This window comes from Phytophthora parasitica, assembly GCF_000247585.1.
Source record: "Phytophthora parasitica INRA-310 unplaced genomic scaffold supercont2.7, whole genome shotgun sequence".
NCBI lineage: Eukaryota > Oomycota > Peronosporomycetes > Peronosporales > Peronosporaceae > Phytophthora > Phytophthora nicotianae.
The window spans coordinates 1,016,639-1,038,221 of record NW_008648993.1 but is presented as its reverse complement, the minus strand read 5'-3'; the positions used below and the strand labels follow the sequence as shown (position 1 = coordinate 1,038,221).

The window sequence follows — 21,583 nt, the reverse complement described above, 5'->3', positions numbered from 1 at the left end:
ATGGACCAATCTTATTTTTTGTAAGGGTACTGAGGTTTTATGACAATCATTGTACCTGCAAAATCACATGTTCAACTGCAAATCAAAAAACTCAAAATATGGCGGTGCGACACGAACAGCCAGTTCATGCGTCCATGCGCGACCCAGGCATGTTGTCTTGCTCTCCGGAGGTTTCCGCCACAAGACAGCGCGCTGCGAGGCTGCAGGGCTATAAAATGATATCCATGGCATTCGTTCAACTTGACACCGGTCGCCGATGTTGGCTCGACTCGAATGTTCTGATTCAAAATGTCCGCGGATTGGCAGGTGCATCTGTATTCTGGCATTGACTCATGACTTGGCAAGAGTATTGACTTGGCTCTTTCTTGCTTTTGTACGCTTGGAAATACAAGGATACGCTGGGGAGATTCTCCGCTGGAGAAGGCTTGCTGGCCACCCAACCAACAAACGGCGGCGAGGAATCGAAGTCCGCAGCGAATACCGATGGTGTTGACTCAGCTGTATGCGGCATTTTCGGTGGCACCAGTGCAGGGGCACTCCAAACGTCCACCGTAGACGTGTATGCATGCAAGCGTGGCACTCAGTTGAGTGACTCAGACCACCTGCAACGAGTACTGTACTGCCAAGGATTACTGCACTAGCCTAGTTGGCTCAAGTCTATGTTGTGCTGGTGCTGGTGCTGCAATGTTTTCGCATTTTCAGCTCGAATCTTCATCGGGATGCGTTGCCTCACACACTCAAGAACCTCAGCGATGGCAGCACGAGGTATCCGTGATGTACCATCCTGAAGGATTGGAAACGCGAAGTAAAGGGCCACTCTTCCTTTGCTGCCAACAAATTGCTGGACAGGAAGGTCGGCGGCCTTGAAGTCTCTACGCGCCCAGCGTAAGCATTAAGGATCATCACCGACGTGAAGCAGCATGGCCGGGAATTGATCGACTTACTCGCGGTGAATCCCCGGCTCAGTGTGCGGTGCTGTCCATGCAGCAAAATCTTACAACACGTCAACGCCATTTCACCAGAGGAAGACAGCGAACTCTATGATGTGGTAGACCAAGGGTTCCGCCAGATATCGCCACCGCACGGGCTGTTCTGCTGCCTTAAATGGTCCTGTCAAGGCAGCAGCTATCCACCAAAACTGCTGCATCGCTTCAAACTTCCACCCCGATGAAGCCGATGATGTCATGGCTGGACTCTCCAGAAACCGCAACGCCAACACGTTCGCGTGCACAATGAGGCGGCATTTCTCGCGCTCGGCCGGTGGGAAATGCCGATGCAATGTCGGATTCCACACGACAGCCCAATCTGGCGATAGCATGTGCCTAACTTCATCGCGAACCCAAGTTGATGCAGCCAATTCCTGCCACATCGCAATTGCTGCGAAGATCTGAACGTCAACACAAGCGGGGCTATCAAATAGCGTCCTCTAGCAAGGGTTACTTACGTATCGTAGCGCGAGAAGCTCCACTGCGTAACAGCAAAGCTACCAGCGAGTTGTTTTTGCGTGTGAGCGCCAGTGTCAACGCCGACGATCCTGTTCTAAACGCCAAGAACACCGCAGTTACGTTAGTTTGCCTATGTCGTCAAGTTTAACCTTGATAGGTTACATTGTGGTGGCGTTCAAGTCAATGGTTTCCTCCTTCAGAAGTCTCTGCACGATACGCATGCGACTGTGTGCCACCGCGTAGAGCAACGCCGTCCAGCCCTCACCCAGCGTCACGTTTACGTCTCTTCTCGCGGAGATCCATGCGTTCACTCCATCCAGATCACCACCGGCAGCCGCATCCAGGAACACGCGGCGCTCAACAGCGTCGTTCACCTGCATCGAATGTGCAGTTGTTTGGAACTTCCAAATTTGGAAGGTGATATGTCACTGAAACGAGGGCAAACTCTGATGCGTGCCAAATTAACGCCAAATTCTGAGCTGAACATTAGGAAGTATATGCTTTTTGTTGAAGTTAATATATAGACAGAATTTGGCGTTTATATATAGATTTCGTCTACAGATTGGTACGTGGGCCTTGTGAACGACCGGTGATCGGGAAACTACTAGCATCTTCATCTTCTTCGCGGAACTCGTCTGCATCTTCATCTACGGGCGAGCCAATCGTAAACTTCGGTGACGGGCCTTTCCTAGCTGCTCGAGACCGAGGAGATAACGGACTTCCTGGCGGAGTGGTTGGTGACAAACTTCGACTGTCGTCTATATCCACGACCGTCTCCATGTGTGCTCGCGAAGTCTCAGTTGCGTCTGGGATACGAGACCAAGATCGCGTGCGCCACTTGGTCCAGACCATTACAGCAAGTGCCACACCCACCAGCGAAATGAGGATAACTTCGGCGATAAAGGCGCCAAACTTGGGGCTTGCTCGACTCGTTGTGGCCCCAGTAGATGAACCAGTAACTACATCGACATTATTTGCTGCATCCGCCAACGCTGTTGCCGTTGTGTTTGACTCCACCGACGAATTACTACTCGAGCTTGTGGAGGTAGCATTAGTAGACACCGGCTGCTCAGTGATCTGTGCTTCAGTTGGGGCTGTTTGGTTCGTCGCATTTGAAGCAACTGGCGTCTCAGTCTGGATGGTTGGTTGTTCGGTACTATTTGAAGCGATTGGTCTTGGAGTGCTAGTATTGTCGTAGCTTTTCCCTGTAAGATCGAACACAAAATGTCAGGAAAAACTTGTCTCTTTATACGTGGAAGTACGTAGTAACAACGCACCGCAATCAGACTCAGCGAAGCCCACGCGCTTGTTTTCGGTATCGAAAATCACATCAAAGCCGATCATGGTACTTGCTCCCAAAACTATTCGAGAAATAAAATGTCAGGATCTGAAGAAAAAAGCGAAACAAATAAATGTTGACGAAGCTTACCTCCACCGCTACGCTCCGAGAAGTGAAAGTTGCCGTAGTATGATTCAGCGTTATCGGACGGGGTAAGGTAACTCGATGCAGGAATATCCAGCTGAACGTCGTCAGTGCCGTCTCCTTTCATTCCAGACAGGATAATAGAAATTGTCGGGAGAGCTGCTAGCTCATCGGCAGTAAGATCCATGCGCTTTTCACTGTACTCCCGTCCTGCTGCATTCCGGAACGCTTTCATAAAAGTGCGGCTTCCTTTGGAGTCAAAGAATGTATCCGTTGTTCCGCTATCGACAATCACGCCTCTGCCTGAATTGATCGTACCAGCATCAATACCCAGCGACACACCATTCATCCGAATGTCCTTTACGTGGACTGGATAATAGGCGGAATTGTCGTTGATCAGCGGTGTGTAGCCTACATCACTCGTGTGGTGACTGTAGTCGACTCCTCCAAACACAAGTTCGCCCCCATCCCCCGCAAAGCATAAGGTGAAGAGATTCTGCGTCACACGTCCTGCATTCAGCATATAAGACATGACAGTGGAGCGATGGCGGCCAAGACCCATGATGCCATTCTCCTTCTGCGTAATGAAGAGACCAGTCTCCTTAGTCTGACAGCCCACCGGAAAGCGAAAGCCAAACGTCTTCAGAATCCCCTCCATCTCGTCACTTGGAGTGGAGAAGCCTCCCACCCACACCAGCTCGTCTATCATTACAGCTTGCCACATGCTGCCTTCCATGTAGCTCTGAACAATGGAACATTGGATACATATCAAAAACAATGCCAAAACTGCAAGTACACAGTATCGATACCTGAGAGATCATGCAGCGATCGTTTTCACACGAACGGCATGAGTCGAAATCATGGCAACCTAAATATTTTGCTGTTGTGGACTTGGACACGTCAAAGAGGGGGTCGGTATGTGTTCCACAGCCATTACACGTGCTACACGGTAAAGCCGTCAAGTGGCTGCCAGTGTCTACGATCACCGACGCACGTTGCGCAGGGATCCCCAAGTGGATCTCAGCGTAGTGTGTGCTGCAAAGCATAAGCACCATAACCATCAACTTCCAAATAAAAACATTACATCATTGCATAATACACGTACCCGTAGCCCACACCCAACGGGGCTTCACTCAATGCCAGCGTCCCCTGTGTAGAGTTCCCTTCGCCACTGGTAACCTCCTCCTGCGCTCGTCTGTGAGCTCGAGCTTGCTGGTGTGCCAATCTGTGGGACAACTCGGAACTCGGCTGCCGCTGCTTGTGAAGCTGGATTTTCAGAAAGCTCTTCTCGCTGCCCACTGCGTCAGACGCTTGGAAATATATTACAGGAGCAAGAACAGCGAGAAATGCTCGGTATCGAGCACCACGCGCCGCGCAACGAGGCCTCATCACTGTCATGTTCAATCTCCGAGTGAGAATGCATTGCAGCAGATAGCGTTTATTTATAGCCAATCAGACCGATAAGATCGGACTAATATCCGGCAATCCGGATAAAGATACTGACTTCAGAAATGGCTACATTTTTAATCAGTGGGTCAAAATAAAAACTGAAGCATTGACGGTTTGGTGTATCTTTATTTACCAGGCAGTGGGGAAATACAAGTTCCATTCAGTATTTAGAGCCGATCCAGCGTTCGGTTGTCCACCTTCGACTCTTCCTGCACAGATTTCCTATCGAAGACCTCGTCTTCCTCGTCGCTGCTGCTCTGATCATGGTGATCATCGTCGTCGTCTTCTTCCTGACTAAGCCTCTGGTGCTTCGTTGTGACTGCCTTCTTCTTGTCCTTACGCACAAGACCGAACTCTTCCTCGTCGTCATCGTCGTCATCCTCCTCGTCGCCCTTCACACGACTCCAGAGCTGCTCCTTGCCGTCCTTTTGTCTCCGTCGACTTACTGAAATCAACATCATCAACAGGAAGCCTACCACCAGTACAGCACCCACGATCGTGAGCACCATCGGGTGAGTGCCTGACGACTTCTCCTTCGGCTTATCATCTCCCGTAGCAGCAGAAGACGAAGGCTGAGTCGTTGGTGTGATTTCCTCTGATAATGGCTGGATGTTCTGGTCAGCAGCACTTGAAGCCGTGTCCAACGTTGAGGAGTTAATTGCTCTTACAGCTGTCACTGCAGGCACCGAAGGCGCCGTAGCAACAGGTACAGGCGTCGCAGTAGCGGATTCAGGCTTCGTTGTCGACTCCAGTGTTGACGCAGGCGGCTGGGGGGTAACTGCAGCAAAAGTAGGCTTGGGAGTCGACACTACAGTGGCTGCTGTGGCCGCTGATGTAGGAGCAGCAGTTGGTGCCGCAGTGCTCGCAACTCCCGGTGTAACATTTGGCACTGTAGCATTCGTAGTAGACGTCGTTGTAGTTGTGCCACCCTTGTGGATCGACGGAGGCGCAGTCGCGTTTGCGGCTCCCTGGTAGGCACAATCAGCATCCACGAAGCCTACGCGCTGGTTGCCAAGATCAAAGATCACGTCACGGTTCATCATTAGGTTGGCTCCGATGACACCACCAGAGTTCTCCGACAGATAAATGCCACCACAGTAAGCGCCATTAGACTCAAGCAAGTACTGCTCCGGTGGCACGTCCAGAATCACTTCGGCATTTTCGTCTCCATAAGCTTCCATTACCAGCTGGATCGTGGGCAGCGACGCCAAGTCCTTGTTCGTAAAACCCTTACACGAATTGCCCACTTGGTAATCACGACCCGCAACTTCCTTAAACATGTTCAAAAACTCCGTCTTCAGAGCTCGTGGGAGATATGAGTCGGTTGTTCCACTGTCCACAATGTAGTGGCCACGTGTGTATGCTTCCTCCTTGGCGTTAATGGATTTGCCACCAATGCGAATGTCTTTCATGTGCACATTGTAGAAATGGCTACACCGGACACAAAAAACGAGTCATTAGTACAAGTAAAAACTCTAGTATCACGCCAAGCTTCACTTACCCAGCAGAGCGGTCTGCGATCACTTTCACGTACGAGATTTCGCTCCGATGAGCAGCTTTGTGCGGCTGCCCAACTGACATGGTGCCACCATTCTCTGTAAAGCAGAGCGAGAACAGATTGCTCGAGATTTTGTTCTCACGGTGTAACTTGGCAATGATGTGGTTCTCCGTGTTGGACAACCCCATGATGCCATCGGCCACTTGCGTGACGAATAATCCCGTCTCAGAATTCTGGCAGCCGAACTGGAAGTGTGTTCCATATTGGTTGCGCATTTCCTCGTCGTTGAAGCTCGATTCTCCTCCCAAGTACACGATGTCTTCGACTACTGATGCCTTCCAGCTGCTTCCTTCCATGTAGGACTGGGAAATGCCGCATGTGTCCGACTGTACCTTGCACTCCTTGCACTGGAAGAATGACTTTTGCGCACAAGTTACATGAACCAACGTGGACGAGTTAGCGGCCATGAAAGGCTGGTCCGTGTGGTGGCCACATCCGTCACAGCCCGAGCACGGGAAGGCCATCAATGCACTGCCAGTATCTGCGATCACTGACGCCCGCTGAGGCGGCGTGCCTGCATACACCCACGTGTAGTGTGTGCTGTATCAATTACAACGTCGTTAGAACACCGTAAGCAGGTTTATAGCGATATATCATTGACATACCCGAGTCCCAGGTGCAGTGGCACGAGTTCCGGCGCATCTTCCTCGCTGTTCAGGCGTCTCATGTATCTCTCCGGGTGGATGTCATGCTTGGGTAGGCGGTGCAGCTCCATAGTCATGCCAGCCACTTGCTCGGCCTCTGCCAGCATCGAGACGGCGGCCAAAAGCGCCGAGAAGCCCGCAATTACGCGCACCATTCTGAATTAAGTACCGAGTCTCTCGCTGACGTGAATACTGCACTATGGAGGGTGGAGGACACTGACAAGTACCCTATTGAGCTGGCCGACGAGGAATGCAGGGTCTGAGGAAGAGAACTGCCGATCGGATGGGAGAGTGTTCGGCACGTGGCAGGTTATCCCAGGTTTAGGAATGAAACGACGTCCTCGAACCCCAAAAAATGACAAAAAATGACCAAAATCAGAAAATTGGGTCAAATGGCACCACGAAAAAAAAAGTATCTTTATCCCTGCTTTTACACACAAGCTGTATGGATCAATTGTCGGTGAGCCCCATTTCGTGGCGCAGGAGAGTTGACCACGCGCTGGTGCGGCGGGGTGAGCGCAGTTCCTCGTTCCTAGTGTTTGGCTGCACTGAAAACGCTCGCAATGAGGCTGTGGAATCTGCCATTCTACCCGCAACTCCAACGAGAGAAATGCCGAAGCGAGAGCGAGGAGATCCAGCGGCGCGAGGCGAGACAGCTGCAGGGCTCTTCTTAGCGCTGTTCTGGGTTAGAATATCGTGGCGGATCTCGTCCAGTAGCTCCTGGCACTTGGGAGACACCACACGCCGCGAAACCATGAAGGCTCCGTTGGGTTCTATAGGAAGTGAGGCTCTCATGTTGATTAACCGTTTACGAAGATCGTTGTCACATGCACGTCGGTGTTGTGTAAGTAGCGCGGCAGCCTTTAGCTCTGTATGGGAACCATCGCCCTGGTTGCCACCGCTTGCGTTGTTGCCATCACCGACTGCAGGATCATCGTCATTTGACGTGAACGAAGGACGTTGTTGCGGAGTTGCCATTTGATCTGCCGACATGACGCGAAGCTCACCTGCAAGTTGCAGATCGGCTTTCACCTGCTCCGCACTGTTATTGGAACCGTGTGCAAAAGGCGGGAAGTCGCGTTGCTCGGCTCGAAGCAGTTTGTGCTGGTTCCAGGCTGCTAGAAACTCCACCGCTGGTAGTAGCGTCCGGTGGTCTTCCAGACTTTCATCCACCCAATCGATCTGCTGCAATTGTCGCTCAAACTCGAGTACTTCACCGGACAACACTCGCATCTTTAACGCGACTGCGTCGTCCAAACTACGCAGAGCTCGCGCACATTGCTCCTTGATAGCAGCAGCAACCTGTGCCTTGTTGTCTTGCACACTGCATTGAACTCGATTTAAAAGCTGAAGTTTGTTTTCAATCACAGTCTTGCGAGACGTGATCAGTGGATCAGGACGCAGTGACTCACGTAGACACGTTTCATAGGCATCCGCAACGGCGAGCAGTCTGTGCGAGCCTTTCTCTCCGATCGAATGATCTCCCACCATTTTGCAGGTCACGCACACAGGAACCTGGCACACAGGACAGTAGAATTCCACCTTCTTATCACTGTGCGTTCGACACATAGGCATCTGTGCATCATCCGTGAGCAAACCTTCTTCCATTTGCTTAGCAATAATCGCATTGATCTGCGCTTCCGTTGGCTCCTGGGACGGGTTCATAAGGTTCTCCATGCCTATCTCCGCAATTGCAGCAGCTAGCGATGGGGTCGAACTACGACGCCGGCCACGTCTAGCGCCTTCAATGGCTAAGGCCTTGGACTTGCTGCGCAATGGTGTGCGCTTGTGTCGACGCACCAACTTGTTAGCTGAGTGAACCTCTTGGTCACATTGAGCACAGATCTGTGCTTCACAGTTCCGGCAGATTACAACCGCGGGGTGTTGTTCGCAAAGTGCACATGAACCAACTGCCGGTCCGTGTGCATCGGCAGCCGAAAAGGTGAAGCGCACGAGATACTGTGGCAAGACCTGGAGAGTGTTGGTCAGGATATACTCGTGATAGTAACCACGATCTAAAAATGCAGCTTGAAGGTTGTGATCCTGTTCACCAGCTTCTTCTTCGTGATGCAAATAGTAACTGTGGTATCCAGCTGGGAGCCGAGCTTTGGCTTCTTCCTCGTCGTGAATGACTAGTGATCGACCGACTGCAATCTTGCAGAGTACGAGTTGTCGAGTGCTGGATGGCTTCTTGGTCGATGCTGGTTGATCAAGAGGAGCACTAAGTTGGAGGTTACCAGTCGTAAACTTCATGCCTGTTTGGTTGGCATCGAGTGACGTAAAGCCGTAGCTATGTACGTCGCCCATGTCGGCTCCAAGATCGTTCACGGATACCCAGGATTCAAGCTCCAGCAACCCCGCAGTGTGCTGTTCATACTGAGCTACTAGCGACGGGTTCCGCATGTCCCAAATCACAACACCTTCATGCACACGATATCCTGGCAATGAGCACTGCAGTAGGTACTTAACTCGCGCGAACTCCTTCGACGATTGACTCATGGGGGTAACACTTGCCACCGCTCCTGCAGCAGGGATGGTGGTCTGCACAGCATCATCCTCCTCGTCGTCGTCCAGTAGAACCTCGGGGGTAGAATCAACGTCAACTCCACATTCAGAGGATGTGGGAGGTGGATCTGGGGCTTGTGAGCTACTTTCATCATGATCTTCATCTTTCGGGGTTTCTGTAGCAGGACGTTCAGGAGATGCTGCGTGAGCCTCTCCTGGACCATTTGGAGTGTGCGACGACAGGAACAACCGCAGTCGGGCCAGTGACGCACTTGCCTTTGCCTCGTCAGCTTCATTCACCACCATTGCGTTCAGTGCTGCTTGCTTATTCCTGCGGTTCTCAGTCGTTTCGAGTGGCGACTTTTGGATATATTCGTCGATGTAAACGCTTTTGCTAAGAGTTCTTAGGAGACAAGAAAATATGCAACGCTAGAGTGAAATGCGGGTGCGTGGGCAATGCTGCAACGAAAAAGGCAACTTTGCTTCAACATGAAACTTCAACTTGGAGAGGATTCTGTCCACTTTTTAATCGGGAGCGCGAACACTACGTCTCGAGCGACTGAGCTAGTCCAACAACGTTACAGCTTCGGCACTGGTGGTGGTGGTAGTGGCACTACCTGCATTCGATCAGAGTACTGAATCAGTACTACTGATAATCCAGTCTACAATGTGGCAAGTAGAATTGGAAATGACACCGAATCGAAGTCACAACCAAGCTGCATGCTGATGAAGCATAGGATAGGTTTAATCTTTTCCCGTTGCTTCCTCGCACTTACTGCACAGCACCGGCGCGCTACATGCATGTAAGTTAGTGACCAACTTGTAAACGTCGTACCGATCACTACGTATTCAAATCTTTTAGCGCGCCAAATGATTCTCTGAATCGCATTCCCGCCATCTCCAGACGTCCAACCAATTTGACTGACCGTTTTCTAGCACCCTAAAACGGGTTTGAATCAAGCCCATTTCTAATACAAACTGCAGTCGCTTAAGTAACGGGTTTGGCTGTTACTCAACCCGTAGCTCTTCGCGAGTCAAAAAGGCACCAAAAGCGCTCTGCCATTCGGCCATTCGTTGCCAGCAGTGCGTGACTCGTAGTATCACTCCCACTCTCTCACCATGAAGTACCTGGCAGTGACCGGCGGCACCGTGAGTGGCCTGGGCAAGGGCATCACCATCAGCAGCATCGGCGTCGTGCTTAAATCGCTGGGTCTGCGCGTCACGTCCATCAAGATTGACCCGTACCTCAACTGCGATGCCGGCACCATGTCCCCGTTCGAGCACGGTGAGGTGTTCGTGCTCAACGACGGCGGCGAGGGCGATCTGGATCTGGGAAACTACGAGCGTTTCCTTGGCATCACGCTCACGCGCGACCACAACATCACTACGGGCAAGGTGTACACGCATGTGCTCGAGAAGGAGCGTCGCGGTGACTACCTGGGCAAGACAGTGCAGGTAGTGCCCCACGTGACCGACGCTATCCAGGACTGGATCGAGCGTGTAGCCCAGATCGGTGTGGACGGCAAGCACGCTGGCGAGGCCGGCGCTGTGGACGACGAAGAGGCTGACGTCTGCCTGATTGAGGTCGGAGGAACCGTTGGCGACATCGAGAGCATGGTCTTCCTCGAGGCTCTGCGTCAGTTCCAGTTCCGTGTGGGTCCGGAGAACTTCTGTCTTGTGCACGTCTCACTGGTGCCTGTGCTAGGCTCGGTGGGCGAGCAGAAGACCAAGCCGACGCAGCACGCCATCAAGGAGCTGCGCAGTGCCGGTCTCTCTCCCGACGTCATTATCTGCCGTAGCAGCACCGAGCTGGAGCCTGCCACTAAGGCCAAGATCGGCATGTTCTGCCAAGTTCCGGCCAACCACGTGCTCTCGGTGCACGACGTGAGCAACATCTACCACGTCCCGCTGCTGCTGTCCAAGCAGGGAGCCGCCAGCATCCTCATGTCCAAGTTGCAGCTGATGGATCGCTTCAGCGAGCCGGACCTTGAGGCCTGGTCTGCTATGGCTCACCGCGTGGACTCGTTCGAGCAGGTGTGCAAGATTGCGCTCGTGGGCAAGTACACGGGTCTGCAGGACTCGTACCTGAGTGTCATCAAGGCGCTCAAGCACGCCACTATGAAGTGCGACCGTGACCTGGAGATCGAGTGGATCGAAGCCAGCGACCTGGAGGTGGAAATGCGTGAGAAGAACCCCAAGGCTTACGACGAGGCCTGGACCAAGCTACGCAGTGTGGACGGTATCGTAGTGCCCGGTGGTTTTGGTGACCGTGGAGTGGACGGCAAGGTCCTGACTGCTAAGTACGCTCGTGAGAACCGTGTGCCGTACCTGGGTATCTGTCTGGGTATGCAGGTTGCTGTGATTGAGTACGCGCGCAACGTTATTGGCTGGACTGATGCCAACAGTGAGGAGTTTGACGCTAATGCTGGCCACAAGGCGGTTGTCTTCATGCCGGAGATTAACCCCGAGGTTATGGGCGGCACCATGCGCTGCGGTGCACGCCGCACTATTGTGCACGAGAAGGAGGACCCGGCGAAGCGCTCGCTGGTGTCTTATCTGTACGGCAAGGACACACCGATCATGGAGCGTCACCGTCACCGCTACGAGGTGAACCCGGAGCTTGTGCCTGCTATCCGTGAGGGAGGACTCAACTTCGTTGGTACGGACACCAAGGGCGAGCGTATGCAGGTGATTGAGCTCGACCGCGACGTCCACCCGTTTTACTTCGCCACGCAGTACCACCCGGAGTTCAAGTCGCACCCGAACGACCCGTCCCCGCCCTTCCATGGTCTGATCCTGGCTGCTACCGGCAAGCTCGAGCAGTTCATGAAGGATGTGGAGACCAAGGAGAAGGAGCTGTAAGCGACGGGAATTACTGCAGCAGGATTGCGTGTGAATAGGCTAAAATATTGATTTGGAACCCCCTCCTTCCGCTGCTTTTGCCTTTGTTTTTCTTCCGTCGAAGGAAAACAGGGCGAAGCTCTCGCGGTGGGGTTCCAGCAGCATCGCTGCAGTAGAACTAGACACCACATGCAATACAATCAACATATTTATTCTTCATTTCCCTGCTGACGTACGCAAAAATGGGTAAAGTGCTCAAAAATGATTTCACTCTTTTTTTTGGCGAATCAAATCGCTTAGAGTGGCAGACGACGTGGCCACAACGACACTTTATCTAACGGAGCTGAACCATGACTGAAGAGCTGCAGGAGGCGGTGGATGGCTTCTTCCTGGCGGCCGAATATGGCCGCTCCGACGTCATCAAGGCGCTGGCAGACCATGGACGTGGGCATCTGTCGCTAGCCGACGTGGTGGACCCTGTGACCGGTCGCTCGCCGCTGCACGTGGCCGTGGCGAGTGGCAAGAAGGACGCACTGCGAGTTCTTCTGGCCGCTGGCTTCCCCCCAGAGCATCAGAGCAAGGCACAGGAAGGAAAAGACGTTAAGAATCGATCCGCGTATGCTCTGGCTCAAGAGCTGAAGGCGCAGGACCTGGTGGTGGTGTTCCACCAGTTTTTGATCCAACAGGTCGCAGCAAACGACGTCGAGAGCGTGAACCAGTTGCTCGAAGCTGGCGTGGACGTGGGTATTACAGACGCAGCTACGGGAGGAACATTGCTGCATTGGGCGGCGTCTTGTCAAGCGGTAGATGTGCTGAAAACCCTGTTGGAGAGAGAAGATGTACAGAAGCAGAAGCTGATCGATGCACGCAATGGAGAAGGTGCTACCCCTCTGCACTTGGCGTGTCATGCTAACAATATGGAGTGCACAAAGTTGCTACTATTGCATCATGCAGACGTGAGTTTGAAAGGCGAGAAGGGGTTCAGTAAGGACAAGACAGCACTGGAAAATGCGGCCCAGCAGGAGGTAAAGGAACTGTTCTCGCAAGGCTTAAAAGAGAGCAACGAGGGTGATAAAATCACGGAAACTCAGGCAGAGAATGGAGCTAAAGCAGAAGAGAATGCTGGAGAGAATGGCGAGCCGTCATGTGCTGCTAATTCGGCGCGTCCCCATGGAGTCCACGATGAAAAATTATTATTGCAGCTGGAAGAGAAGGATCTGCTTGTGAACCAATTGAAGAAAACCATCGAAGCGCTCGTGCAGGAATCGCAGGAAATTCAGATGCTCGGAGAAGAGCGCGTGATGTTAGACTATGTCCGTAAGCTGCGTGACGAGAAGGCGATCGTCCAGAGACAATTGGAAGACGCCAACGACTACATTAAAAGCCAACAGCAACAATTGGAGAGCTTGAAAGAGCAGATCCGGCAGATGTCTATGAGCAAACAGGTACACGAACGCTAATATTACGCGTGGTCAACATGTGGGTGTATTTCTTACGACTACTTCCCTTTGTATAGCAGATTGAGACTGACCACGACATTCTCTCTCATACCAGTGACGGCACGACTAGCGGGGACCCTCCGGACAGCACAAGCAGCAACATGAGTGTACTGGATTTGCACCAGCTTGAGAAACAGATTGATGAAGACGATGACGAGCTTCAGAAGCCTCAAGCGCAACCGCTAAAGCTCGACGCATGGACGTCCAAGGCACAACGTGAGCAAGAAACCTTCAATCGATACGTTGAAAAACATGGTCCTGATATTTGGAGTACTGTGTGGAACGGTATCTGGACAGGCAGTGAAGAAAACGAAGCGCAGGATGAAGACGGCGAAGTCATCATGACAGTGTAGAATTAAAGATCAATGGAGGAATGAATTGATTGTTTTAACACACAGATCTAGCGGGTCGGAGAGGCAGCTGTGGTAACGTCTAGCTGTTGCTGTTTGTACACACTAGTGAGGAGTTTCTCACGCTTCTTGGGCTGCTTGTACAGCGCGCAGTTGTTAGCACATGGCTGCGTCGACGACCCAGCCTTAGCACATGAGCAGAGAGCGGGAGTTCCTAGTTGTGCTTGGAGAGCTCGTAGAAATCGCTCATGTTCTTTCGTTGCTGCTTGAGTTTTGGAGCCTTTTGCAGACTTTTTCCTCCATGGCGTCGACGATGTGGTGGTTTGACGATGCACACGAGCGTCACACCCCGAAGTCATATCGATGCTGGTTAAAACTGGCTACGTTAGATAAATTTCGACAAGCAGACCTATTATTTCACGTACACTTTAACACCAGTTAAAGTCGTAGCCCAACGTTCAGTATGCTCATTGTGGTCTGTACTATCGCGATGATCTCTGCTGACTCGACCTACTGTCGAGGTTTTTGACACTGGAGATTTCGTGCTTGGGGAGGGAGAATGAGAATTGTCTCGCCAAACGTTGTTTTTCACTTTGGCGCGATTCATTTCCATGTATTGCCGTCGAACTGTTGCGTACAGAGCAACACGCTGGAGTATAGTAAAAGTGATTAGCGTACTCAAGATGACATTAAAAGCATAACGAAAAAAGTTACACACCTGCTCTGGAAGCAAAGCTGATGACGCAGTCGTCTCGCTTACATCTTCGTTATCACCGTTTTCGTTTCTGCTGTTGGATAACTCTTGTGAGCTTGAAGTTTCAGTTGATTGTAGTAAATCATCCCGAATCTGGGAATCTAAACGCAGCATCTACCACATGAACACACACGTTCACTGCTCTGAGGAATGGAAACAAAAGCCTTACAAGTAAACAAATGATTATCCATGAATATACCTTTTCAATGTGTTTTCCTAATGGGCAATCCTGGAACCAATGAGCAGAAAGAAATGTGTCATTTGCCATAACTTGGAAAACTGTGTGGCGTCACAAACGGAAGTTTTGCTACAAACCTTTAGAATGGCTTTCTTGTCCTCTTTCATTTTCTGAAAGTAGGGGCGGGACGAGATTCGTGCAGTCCCAGAGTTTCCTGTATGCTGTACCAATTCCGTGGTTGAAAACACTTTTGCACATTTTGCATCCTACTTAATCACGATAAGTAAATCTCACCACGCAAGTAAAAAAAAAAAATTGCTGATAACTCACGCACCAAGCACTTCTGTGCACGCTGGGCATTAAGACGATTCTGTCGTTCTCGTTCCGTCACGCGTAAACAAACTTTGTCGTGGAATCGTTTTAGCTCGTTCGACTGGGCTCGCAGTCGAACTTCGGCTTCGTGACGCATTGACTCCGTTTCAGCCTGCCCATTTGCCCTGTTACTTTCTTCCCCCCTTTTTTATAATAAATCTCGACAAACTCAATTTACACTTACCTCGACATCCACCATACCGAGACCAAGCCAGTAGTTCTCGTCATCAATAATATCCCTGTAAATTTCACAAACATAATGCTCCGACAAATTTGACAGTTGATTACGTTGTGACTTACTCGTCATTTGGGGAGAGCGAATTCTCTACTTCTCCAGTTATAATGTACGCTAATCCATTTGACAGATTGATCTGTAAGTTCTTTTTCCCTGACGCAAACGAAACGATAGCTGCATGCAAGCGTACCATTCAACGGCCTCGTAACTCGCTCGTCGCCAGCAAATTCATTTATCATACCTCGAACAGGTGATGCTGTTGTGGTATTCTTCTGTATGAACCGACGCAACCCCTACATGGCTACATTCGTGAAAGGACACGTGCGGTGATCGACAAGGGCGAGGATATGCCTTTGACTCAATACTATCATGTGCGCGATCCGATGGAAAACTTGCTCATTAGCGTGACCTTGCGCAAGGTATAGTGTAATGATTTGTTTTTCTAAGTAAGTAGAGTTTACTAAATCATCACTTGTTGCAGATCTCTGGATTTGGAAGCGATAACTCGGTGCCACTAGGAAGAACGTGGACGTACTGCTTTCAGTGGCAAGAAAAGAAGCTCAGCTTGAGGTATCAATTGTGAACTGTTCAATTCTGCGAAAGATAGTTAAATGGCAGCATTAACTCTCTGAATATTGTTCAAGCGAAAAGAAGCGAGAGTTGGAGCATCTCGAAGCAAGAGGAATTCAACTATCCAAGCGAAAGGTACGTGCAATCGCAAAACATCCAACACCCACATGTAATATACGTGTTCCTAACAATTCTTTATCGATTTTAGCGTGGAGATCGGAGCTCGCCTGAGAGTGACAACGCCGATATCTTGTCTTCATACGTCGATGTTGACGATTTCATTCCAAACGAGGTATATATACGCTTCGGCAACGTTATATCAGTGATATTTGTATTGACACATTATTGATGACAAACCATGTAGTATGCGAGAGATCCGCCAACTACTTCGAAGAACAGCATAACGCATCTTACTCCGCCAGATCTTACTCGACGACCACGTGACAAGCGAAATGAAGCTTCGTGGACATCCAATCAACACCGTGCTTGGCTTCGAGCCAACCGCGAAGATAAATTTCGTGCTATGCACATTATTGCACTTATCGAAGGTGTGGAACGTGTTCTTTGCTCCCTTCGGTTTTACAAAGAGACTGGATTATTCTGTGCTACACCGGGCTTTTCTGCTTCAATTGTGGAGCCTGAAAATGATCCAGACCTGCTTATCAAGGGCCCCAAGCTTTCAACGTACCATATACCTACTCCTTCAGGTTCATTATACGAGTATGTGCTAGACAACATTCACGATCTACTTCCGTTTGCTTCTGCTGAGGATCAAAGACTCTCCCGAGACATCCGATTGCAGGAGGAAAAGCGCGATAGGGCTGAGGTGACTCGATGGCAGCAGCTGAACAAGAATCCCAAATTATTTGAACAACGGATCAGTGGCAATAATATGCAGCACAAGATGATGATATCGCTTGAAGTGGTTGCGGTAGATAACCCGCAAACAACGGATCCGATCTTCGTGGAGTATGAACTTGAGCTGCCCGGTCGTGCTGGATACCCTCAATGGAAATTTCAAGCTGGGAATAATACTCGGAAGCGAGGTAAAACGTCGTTATCGCTACCTCAGCGACCTGCGTATCCAGGTTGTTTTACTTCCGCAGCATTTGGTTGTCATCAGCATTTTAATCTGAAACTCGTCAAATCTGAACTATCGGAGATTTCGTCACATACAAAGGGGGAGGATAATTTTGGGAACATTGTTGCTTGCCCAATTCTCCACTTAAGGGTATATTCTCGAGATTCATGGCGACGGAAGAGAACCCAAGGCAACGGAGAGATAAAACTGAGAAATTCTTCTGGGTTTTACGATTTAGATGTGCCTATTCACAAACCGATTTTCTCGATCCGTGATCAAATGGAAGAGCTCTTTCTGGGTATTGACGAAAGCACTGAAGATGACGATTTCATTGCCGGTCGATTACGGGAAGTCAATGCTGATGAATCACCTATCTCCACTACGATCACCAGTCGGTTAGGACAAAAAACGGAGTCGACAGGCACAACGGTTCGAATTCGCTGTAACATCGTCGATCTACCGCCATCGAAACATCCTGGCGGGGCCAACAACGCACGGCTATCATCTCCATCTATTGCACCATCCTTAACAAATACTCGCATTGTAAAGCGAAGCGTTCAAGAAATCCTGCAATCTGTTAAGTTAGAGAAGCGATTGGCTAGCATAACAGACCCCCGTATTCAAGCGGCACTACGCTCATCGCCTCCCACTGACGAAGAAGCAACCGCGGAAACACTAATAGACAAAAGTGATCTAGTTTAGAGACCTCAGCTCTGATAGTGTATTGTGAAGTTGTTAGTCGTCGTCGCTGTCAAGGTCGTCGAGAGGGTTACCGCTACGCTTCTTCATCACGCGAAAAAATTCTTCCTCGTTGATAAGCCCGTCTCCATCGCGATCAGCCTCATCGATCATCTCCTGCATCTCTTCGTCCGTAAGCGTTTCTCCAAGCTCAGTGCACACACGCTTCAAGTTTCGGAACGAGATCTTGCCCGTGTTGTCGTCGTCAAATAGCTGAAAAATCTTCATGATTTCTTCGCGCGAGTCTCGTGAGTTCTGAATAGTTATCAACATAATACAATGAGCCACTTATACTCCATACTCGCACTGATTTTCTATTGCAACGCACCATCTTCCCAGTCATCATCTCGATGAACTCGTCCAAGTTGATAGTCCCCGACTCGTCCTTGTCGATGTCTGCGATCATTTGGCGGATCTCCGCCTTCTTCACCTGGAACCCGAGTGCACGCATCGCAGCCTTCAACTCACGCACATCAATGCTGCCACTGCCATCCGTGTCGAAGAGGTGGAAAGCCTCCTTGATCTCCTCTAAATCCTCTTCATCGAGCGCCTTCTTCACCGGTTTGGGCTTGCGTCGCAACGCCGCGCGGGACCGCGCGAAAGCCGAAGCAGACATGGCACTCGACTGCAACAAACACAGCAATTAGCATGACCAAGTCGTCCACATAGCGAGGGATGAGCAGCTTATACATACCATAACTCCTTGATGCAGCAAAGCAAAGTCCCTTCCGTTTGGCTACGACCTTTCAAGATCACCACTTCAATATGACGTAGATTTAGAAAATCAAATCCAGTTTTAAAACACAAAATTCCACTCGATTTCTATTTTCATTTCTAAATTCTGAAGATCGTGTACTATTCCTATAATCGCTTCTATTTCCGTGACTCTTGCGTAAGTATCCCCCAACTTCATCCGGGCACTCTTCAATTGACCAGCAAGAGCTCACGTCTAGCAAGTCAGTTCTCCCACTATCCTTACGAGCAACAATGTTGGCTGCCACCACGAAGCGCATGCGCTTGAGCACGATGCACACGCTCAAGAGCTACGATAAGAGCGAGCACCGCGTGCTGGTCATCGGCGGCAACGGCTTCGTGGGCAGCAACATCTTGCAACGCGCCGTTCAGAAAGGAATCGAAGTGCGCAGCCTGAACCCGTCGGGTAAGCCTCAGTGGCAGGACGTGCCCTGGATCGACCAGGTGGATTGGCACAAGGGCGACGTGTTTGATGACAAGCAGCTGGCCAAGGCCGTCGAGGGGGTCACGGGCGTCAGTACGTTCAGTCCATATTGAAGTTGATCATGTACTGACTTTAAGGTTTTGTATGGCAGTCTCGACTGTGGGAGCGTTCGGCAACAATGAGTTTATGGAGAAAATGTGCGGAGACGCCACGATCGTGGCGGCAAGAGCGGCGCAGAAGGCGGGGGCCGAGCGCTTTGTATTTGTCTCGAACTCGCGGGTGGGCTCGTACTACCCATCGTGGCTACCCATGTACGGCTATTACCACGGCAAGCAGAGAGCTGAAAAAGCAGTGCAGTCGAGGTAAGGCAAATTAGAGATTTACGGTCTTTCTTCTGTTGCTGACTACAAATTTTTAGATTCCCCAGCACGGGCGTGGCGCTGCGTCCGGGTTTCATTTACGGTTGGCGACGCACGAAAAAGGGTCGAGGAATCCCGTTGCAGCTCGTCGGAGCTCCAACTTCGCTGCTGGCGCGCGATCTTGGTGCGTTTTCAACTGCTCTAAGCTACGTACCGTTTTTTGGAGAGGAAATGCGAGCTACGATTCCTGTTAGCGCAGTAGCCAAAGCGGCAGTACTCAGTGCGATTGGCCCCGTTCACGGACACACGCTAGACACGACCAGTATGCTGGAACTGGCTGCGTCATTCCACATTCACGAAGAATAAACTTTCAACCTGCTGCGTCAGGGAAACGAGCCCACGCAATACAAAATACAAATTTGGATAAGGAAGTGATTAATCTAACATTCCTAGCGATAATAATTATGGTCGAGAGAACTAATCTCTACTGCCTTAGCCTATCTGTTCACCATCGCTTGGGCGGTGTATTTCATTCCAATAACGCCAATCTTCTTCTTGCGTTCTTCAGCATCGCGTCGTCGTTTCTCCAATTCCTCCGTTCGATCTTTCCAATATTGCTGCAAGAAAAAAGTGTTAGCCAAGCCACGTGTTTAACATTAGGCTGTTATCAGCGACTTGTACCTCCTTCTGCTTATCCTGCTGCTTCTCCATTTTTTCTTTTAAGCTTTTCGCGTCCTCCTCACTCTGATTTTCTTGACCGGGAAGACAAAGCTCTTCCAACGTCTGCACCCACAGGTCTCGGACATCCGTCGTTCCTGCTGTCAATTCAAGCAATTTCTGGCCATTCTGACCGAGAAGCACCAGATCAAGACGACCTGCTCAAAACCCAAATCGTTAGAGTTTGCTCCCTAAAAGTACTTTACTGTTTGCGTCGACATACCCATCGGACATACTTTGCCAACCCGATAAATCGGCAATTCTTCGGAGCTACTTGGACCGGGTGTTTGTCGCCACATCAGTCTGCCATGGCGAGCTTACACGTTATACCGCTTTCTACATGCAATCTGGTGCAGAAGTGTTGATCTTACCTGGTACCCGACGGGTTTAGCTGCAAGTAGACGTTTTCAGATCTGCTGAGCACTCCTAGAAAAGCGCTCTTTTTCTTGAAATCGTTGCCCTCTTTGAGCAGTTCTTGTCGCGCCAACACCTCCGAGTTTCCGCCACCGCAGCATACATTACCCATTACCTCAAGTGTCGTATTTTCCAGTAAAGATATCAAAAATACAAATACCAGAATAGGATGAATCGATGTTGACAACCAAATACAATTAACAGGTATTTTCTCAAAAGCTTCGTTTGAGAAATATGAAATGTAAACAACAATAGGCAGCTTCTCTCGCTACTTCTTTAAGGCGATGCGAACACGACTAAGACAGCTACCAGTGGACACATAGCGAATACTCGTACGTCTAACGACGCAGAGTTCTCTTGGCAGCGCAACCACCACCGGAAGTTGGGGTGGTGCTTGAGCCCCAAGGAGAACCCTTGGTGGCATCACCAGCTCCACTTGGCGAGCCACCAGTGGTAGTTCCTGTTGAAGCATCGCTAGCTCCCGTGTCAGAGCTCTCGGTAGTGTCGGTAGTTCCACCCTTGGTGGCATCGGCAGCTCCATCGCCAGAGCTCTCGGTAGTGTCGGTAGTTCCACCCTTGGTGGCATTAGCAGCCCCATCGCCAGAGCTCTCGGTAGTACCCGAGCTGCCCCCCTTTGTAGCATCAGCGGCTCCAGATGCACCAGCCCCCGAGGAAGTTCCGCTCGACCCACCCTTCGATGCGCAAGTCGTGGCCTTGCCGGGTGTAGTCGTGAAAGCCGTCACCGTGAAGTCCGGTTTTCCGCCCTTCTTCCACGTGCAGCACGGGTCACCGAAAGCGGCCCCGTTGGTCATGCTCGAGCCAGGAAATTTAGCTTCACACAGACTGCTGGACCACGTGTGATCGGCAGCAGCAAACGCTTCGGCAAACGGCGTCGTCTTGGAACTGTCGCCACCAATGTGACCGAGAGACTGCTGGAAGAGACTGCCGTTCGGAATTTCGTTGAGATACTTGGCGAGGCCAGACACCGAGTCCATCGTTGCAGCGATAGTCAAAGCAGCGGTAGCGATGATAACTTGAGTCTTCATTCTAGCGGTCTTGCGCTGGGTCTGACGGTGTTGGTTTTGGTGGTGCAAGGCAACTTGAGAAGTGACAATTTGGTTTGTTTCGAAAATCGGAGAAAAGTGTGTGGTTGCCTCGTATTTTACGGATGGAATGGAATCGAAGATCGGACGGTGTTCAACACCCTGTTGTGCTAGTGCAAGTTTGTGGTGTGCTCTGGGGCTTTCCGTATCTGCGGATGGGACCCATCATCA

The 21,583-nt window shown here is 50.7% G+C and overlaps 14 protein-coding genes across 19 annotated transcripts; 4 read left to right on the top strand and 10 right to left on the bottom strand.

Moving 5' to 3' along the window:
• Positions 1 to 283: 283 nt before the first annotated feature.
• On the bottom strand, positions 284 to 511 carry PPTG_21667 (hypothetical protein; the record flags this gene model as incomplete). Its single annotated transcript, XM_008899299.1, has 1 exon — positions 284 to 511. The coding sequence occupies one exon, from the start codon at positions 509 to 511 to the stop codon at positions 284 to 286; it is 228 nt and encodes a 75-aa protein (XP_008897547.1).
• Positions 512 to 1,015: 504 nt separating this feature from the next.
• On the bottom strand, positions 1,016 to 1,369 carry PPTG_21666 (hypothetical protein; the record flags this gene model as incomplete). The annotated part of the gene is made up of 1 exon (XM_008899298.1): positions 1,016 to 1,369. One exon carries the CDS (start codon positions 1,367 to 1,369, stop codon positions 1,016 to 1,018), a length of 354 nt encoding a protein of 117 aa, XP_008897546.1.
• A 234-nt stretch (positions 1,370 to 1,603) lies between these two features.
• Positions 1,604 to 1,825, bottom strand: PPTG_21665 (hypothetical protein; the record flags this gene model as incomplete). Its single annotated transcript, XM_008899297.1, has 1 exon — positions 1,604 to 1,825. One exon carries the CDS (start codon positions 1,823 to 1,825, stop codon positions 1,604 to 1,606), a length of 222 nt encoding a protein of 73 aa, XP_008897545.1.
• A 110-nt stretch (positions 1,826 to 1,935) lies between these two features.
• On the bottom strand, positions 1,936 to 4,297 carry PPTG_05365 (hypothetical protein). 4 transcript variants are annotated; one of them, XM_008898897.1, is made up of 5 exons: positions 3,974 to 4,297; positions 3,678 to 3,903; positions 2,875 to 3,610; positions 2,723 to 2,806; positions 1,936 to 2,650 (listed from the first exon to the last, which is right to left on the bottom strand). In XM_008898897.1, exons 1-5 carry the CDS (start codon positions 4,264 to 4,266, stop codon positions 2,001 to 2,003), a joined length of 1,989 nt encoding a protein of 662 aa, XP_008897145.1. In that variant the 5' UTR covers positions 4,267 to 4,297; the 3' UTR covers positions 1,936 to 2,000. The 4 variants fall into 4 exon arrangements, with proteins under 4 accessions (XP_008897145.1, XP_008897146.1, XP_008897148.1 ...); XM_008898898.1 differs by having other exon boundaries at positions 3,678 to 4,297; XM_008898900.1 differs by having other exon boundaries at positions 2,875 to 3,903.
• Positions 4,298 to 4,402: 105 nt separating this feature from the next.
• PPTG_05364 (hypothetical protein) lies at positions 4,403 to 6,862 on the bottom strand. The gene is made up of 3 exons (XM_008898896.1): positions 6,481 to 6,862; positions 5,819 to 6,415; positions 4,403 to 5,748 (listed from the first exon to the last, which is right to left on the bottom strand). The coding sequence occupies exons 1-3, from the start codon at positions 6,672 to 6,674 to the stop codon at positions 4,485 to 4,487; spliced, it is 2,055 nt and encodes a 684-aa protein (XP_008897144.1). The 5' UTR covers positions 6,675 to 6,862; the 3' UTR covers positions 4,403 to 4,484.
• A 50-nt stretch (positions 6,863 to 6,912) lies between these two features.
• Positions 6,913 to 9,330, bottom strand: PPTG_05363 (hypothetical protein; the record flags this gene model as incomplete). Its single annotated transcript, XM_008898895.1, has 1 exon — positions 6,913 to 9,330. The coding sequence occupies one exon, from the start codon at positions 9,328 to 9,330 to the stop codon at positions 6,970 to 6,972; it is 2,361 nt and encodes a 786-aa protein (XP_008897143.1). The 3' UTR covers positions 6,913 to 6,969.
• A 628-nt stretch (positions 9,331 to 9,958) lies between these two features.
• On the top strand, positions 9,959 to 12,071 carry PPTG_05362 (CTP synthase). Its single transcript, XM_008898894.1, has one exon. The coding sequence runs from the start codon at positions 10,144 to 10,146 to the stop codon at positions 11,884 to 11,886; it is 1,743 nt and encodes a 580-aa protein (XP_008897142.1). The 5' UTR covers positions 9,959 to 10,143; the 3' UTR covers positions 11,887 to 12,071.
• A 99-nt stretch (positions 12,072 to 12,170) lies between these two features.
• Positions 12,171 to 13,960, top strand: PPTG_05361. Of its 2 annotated transcripts, none has more exons than XM_008898892.1 (3): positions 12,171 to 13,310; positions 13,385 to 13,789; positions 13,861 to 13,960. In XM_008898892.1, exons 1-2 carry the CDS (start codon positions 12,216 to 12,218, stop codon positions 13,715 to 13,717), a joined length of 1,428 nt encoding a protein of 475 aa, XP_008897140.1. In that variant the 5' UTR covers positions 12,171 to 12,215; the 3' UTR covers positions 13,718 to 13,789; positions 13,861 to 13,960. The 2 variants fall into 2 exon arrangements, with proteins under 2 accessions (XP_008897140.1, XP_008897141.1); XM_008898893.1 differs by having other exon boundaries at positions 12,171 to 13,344; positions 13,420 to 13,789.
• Positions 13,765 to 15,446, bottom strand: PPTG_05360 (hypothetical protein; the record flags this gene model as incomplete). The annotated part of the gene is made up of 8 exons (XM_008898891.1): positions 13,765 to 14,080; positions 14,140 to 14,363; positions 14,433 to 14,582; positions 14,668 to 14,697; positions 14,784 to 14,912; positions 14,981 to 15,130; positions 15,203 to 15,257; positions 15,319 to 15,446. The coding sequence occupies 8 exons, from the start codon at positions 15,444 to 15,446 to the stop codon at positions 13,765 to 13,767; spliced, it is 1,182 nt and encodes a 393-aa protein (XP_008897139.1).
• A 190-nt stretch (positions 15,447 to 15,636) lies between these two features.
• Positions 15,637 to 17,606, top strand: PPTG_05359 (hypothetical protein; the record flags this gene model as incomplete). The annotated part of the gene is made up of 5 exons (XM_008898890.1): positions 15,637 to 15,672; positions 15,735 to 15,823; positions 15,898 to 15,958; positions 16,032 to 16,115; positions 16,188 to 17,606. 5 exons carry the CDS (start codon positions 15,637 to 15,639, stop codon positions 17,604 to 17,606), a joined length of 1,689 nt encoding a protein of 562 aa, XP_008897138.1.
• PPTG_05358 (hypothetical protein) lies at positions 17,597 to 18,399 on the bottom strand. The gene is made up of 3 exons (XM_008898889.1): positions 18,337 to 18,399; positions 17,971 to 18,267; positions 17,597 to 17,897 (listed from the first exon to the last, which is right to left on the bottom strand). The coding sequence occupies exons 1-3, from the start codon at positions 18,337 to 18,339 to the stop codon at positions 17,640 to 17,642; spliced, it is 558 nt and encodes a 185-aa protein (XP_008897137.1). The 5' UTR covers positions 18,340 to 18,399; the 3' UTR covers positions 17,597 to 17,639.
• A 95-nt stretch (positions 18,400 to 18,494) lies between these two features.
• Positions 18,495 to 19,687, top strand: PPTG_05357. 2 transcript variants are annotated; one of them, XM_008898887.1, is made up of 3 exons: positions 18,495 to 18,912; positions 18,971 to 19,181; positions 19,238 to 19,687. In XM_008898887.1, the coding sequence occupies exons 1-3, from the start codon at positions 18,630 to 18,632 to the stop codon at positions 19,542 to 19,544; spliced, it is 801 nt and encodes a 266-aa protein (XP_008897135.1). In that variant the 5' UTR covers positions 18,495 to 18,629; the 3' UTR covers positions 19,545 to 19,687. The 2 variants fall into 2 exon arrangements, with proteins under 2 accessions (XP_008897135.1, XP_008897136.1); XM_008898888.1 differs by having other exon boundaries at positions 18,495 to 19,181.
• Positions 19,649 to 20,421, bottom strand: PPTG_05356 (hypothetical protein; the record flags this gene model as incomplete). Its single annotated transcript, XM_008898886.1, has 4 exons — positions 19,649 to 19,795; positions 19,860 to 20,053; positions 20,119 to 20,198; positions 20,267 to 20,421. 4 exons carry the CDS (start codon positions 20,419 to 20,421, stop codon positions 19,676 to 19,678), a joined length of 549 nt encoding a protein of 182 aa, XP_008897134.1. The 3' UTR covers positions 19,649 to 19,675.
• A 140-nt stretch (positions 20,422 to 20,561) lies between these two features.
• PPTG_05355 (hypothetical protein) lies at positions 20,562 to 21,355 on the bottom strand (the record flags this gene model as incomplete). The annotated part of the gene is made up of 1 exon (XM_008898885.1): positions 20,562 to 21,355. One exon carries the CDS (start codon positions 21,353 to 21,355, stop codon positions 20,648 to 20,650), a length of 708 nt encoding a protein of 235 aa, XP_008897133.1. The 3' UTR covers positions 20,562 to 20,647.
• Between the last annotated feature and the right edge of the window lie 228 nt (positions 21,356 to 21,583).

Excerpts from the sequence above, each read along its gene's own strand:
- PPTG_05361 (XM_008898892.1), top strand. The coding sequence starts at position 12,216 with ATGACTGAAGAGCTGCAGGAGGCGGTGGATGGCTTCTTCCTGGCGGCC. Across the intron at positions 13,311-13,384 it reads AGATGTCTATGAGCAAACAG|ATTGAGACTGACCACGACAT; the intron begins GTACACGAACGC and ends TTTGTATAGCAG.
- PPTG_05364 (XM_008898896.1), bottom strand. The coding sequence starts at position 6,674 with ATGGTGCGCGTAATTGCGGGCTTCTCGGCGCTTTTGGCCGCCGTCTCG. Across the intron at positions 6,416-6,480 it reads CCACTGCACCTGGGACTCGG|CACACACTACACGTGGGTGT; the intron begins GTATGTCAATGA and ends TAATTGATACAG. Across the intron at positions 5,749-5,818 it reads ATCGCAGACCGCTCTGCTGG|CCATTTCTACAATGTGCACA; the intron begins GTAAGTGAAGCT and ends TGTCCGGTGTAG.
- PPTG_05362 (XM_008898894.1), top strand. The coding sequence starts at position 10,144 with ATGAAGTACCTGGCAGTGACCGGCGGCACCGTGAGTGGCCTGGGCAAG.
- PPTG_05365 (XM_008898897.1), bottom strand. The coding sequence starts at position 4,266 with ATGACAGTGATGAGGCCTCGTTGCGCGGCGCGTGGTGCTCGATACCGA. Across the intron at positions 3,904-3,973 it reads CCGTTGGGTGTGGGCTACGG|CACACACTACGCTGAGATCC; the intron begins GTACGTGTATTA and ends TATGCTTTGCAG. Across the intron at positions 3,611-3,677 it reads ATCGCTGCATGATCTCTCAG|AGCTACATGGAAGGCAGCAT; the intron begins GTATCGATACTG and ends TCCATTGTTCAG.
- PPTG_05358 (XM_008898889.1), bottom strand. Across the intron at positions 17,898-17,970 it reads AGATGATGACTGGGAAGATG|AACTCACGAGACTCGCGCGA; the intron begins GTGCGTTGCAAT and ends ATAACTATTCAG.
- PPTG_05357 (XM_008898887.1), top strand. The coding sequence starts at position 18,630 with ATGTTGGCTGCCACCACGAAGCGCATGCGCTTGAGCACGATGCACACG. Across the intron at positions 18,913-18,970 it reads CGAGGGGGTCACGGGCGTCA|TCTCGACTGTGGGAGCGTTC; the intron begins GTACGTTCAGTC and ends TTTGTATGGCAG. Across the intron at positions 19,182-19,237 it reads GAAAAAGCAGTGCAGTCGAG|ATTCCCCAGCACGGGCGTGG; the intron begins GTAAGGCAAATT and ends ACAAATTTTTAG.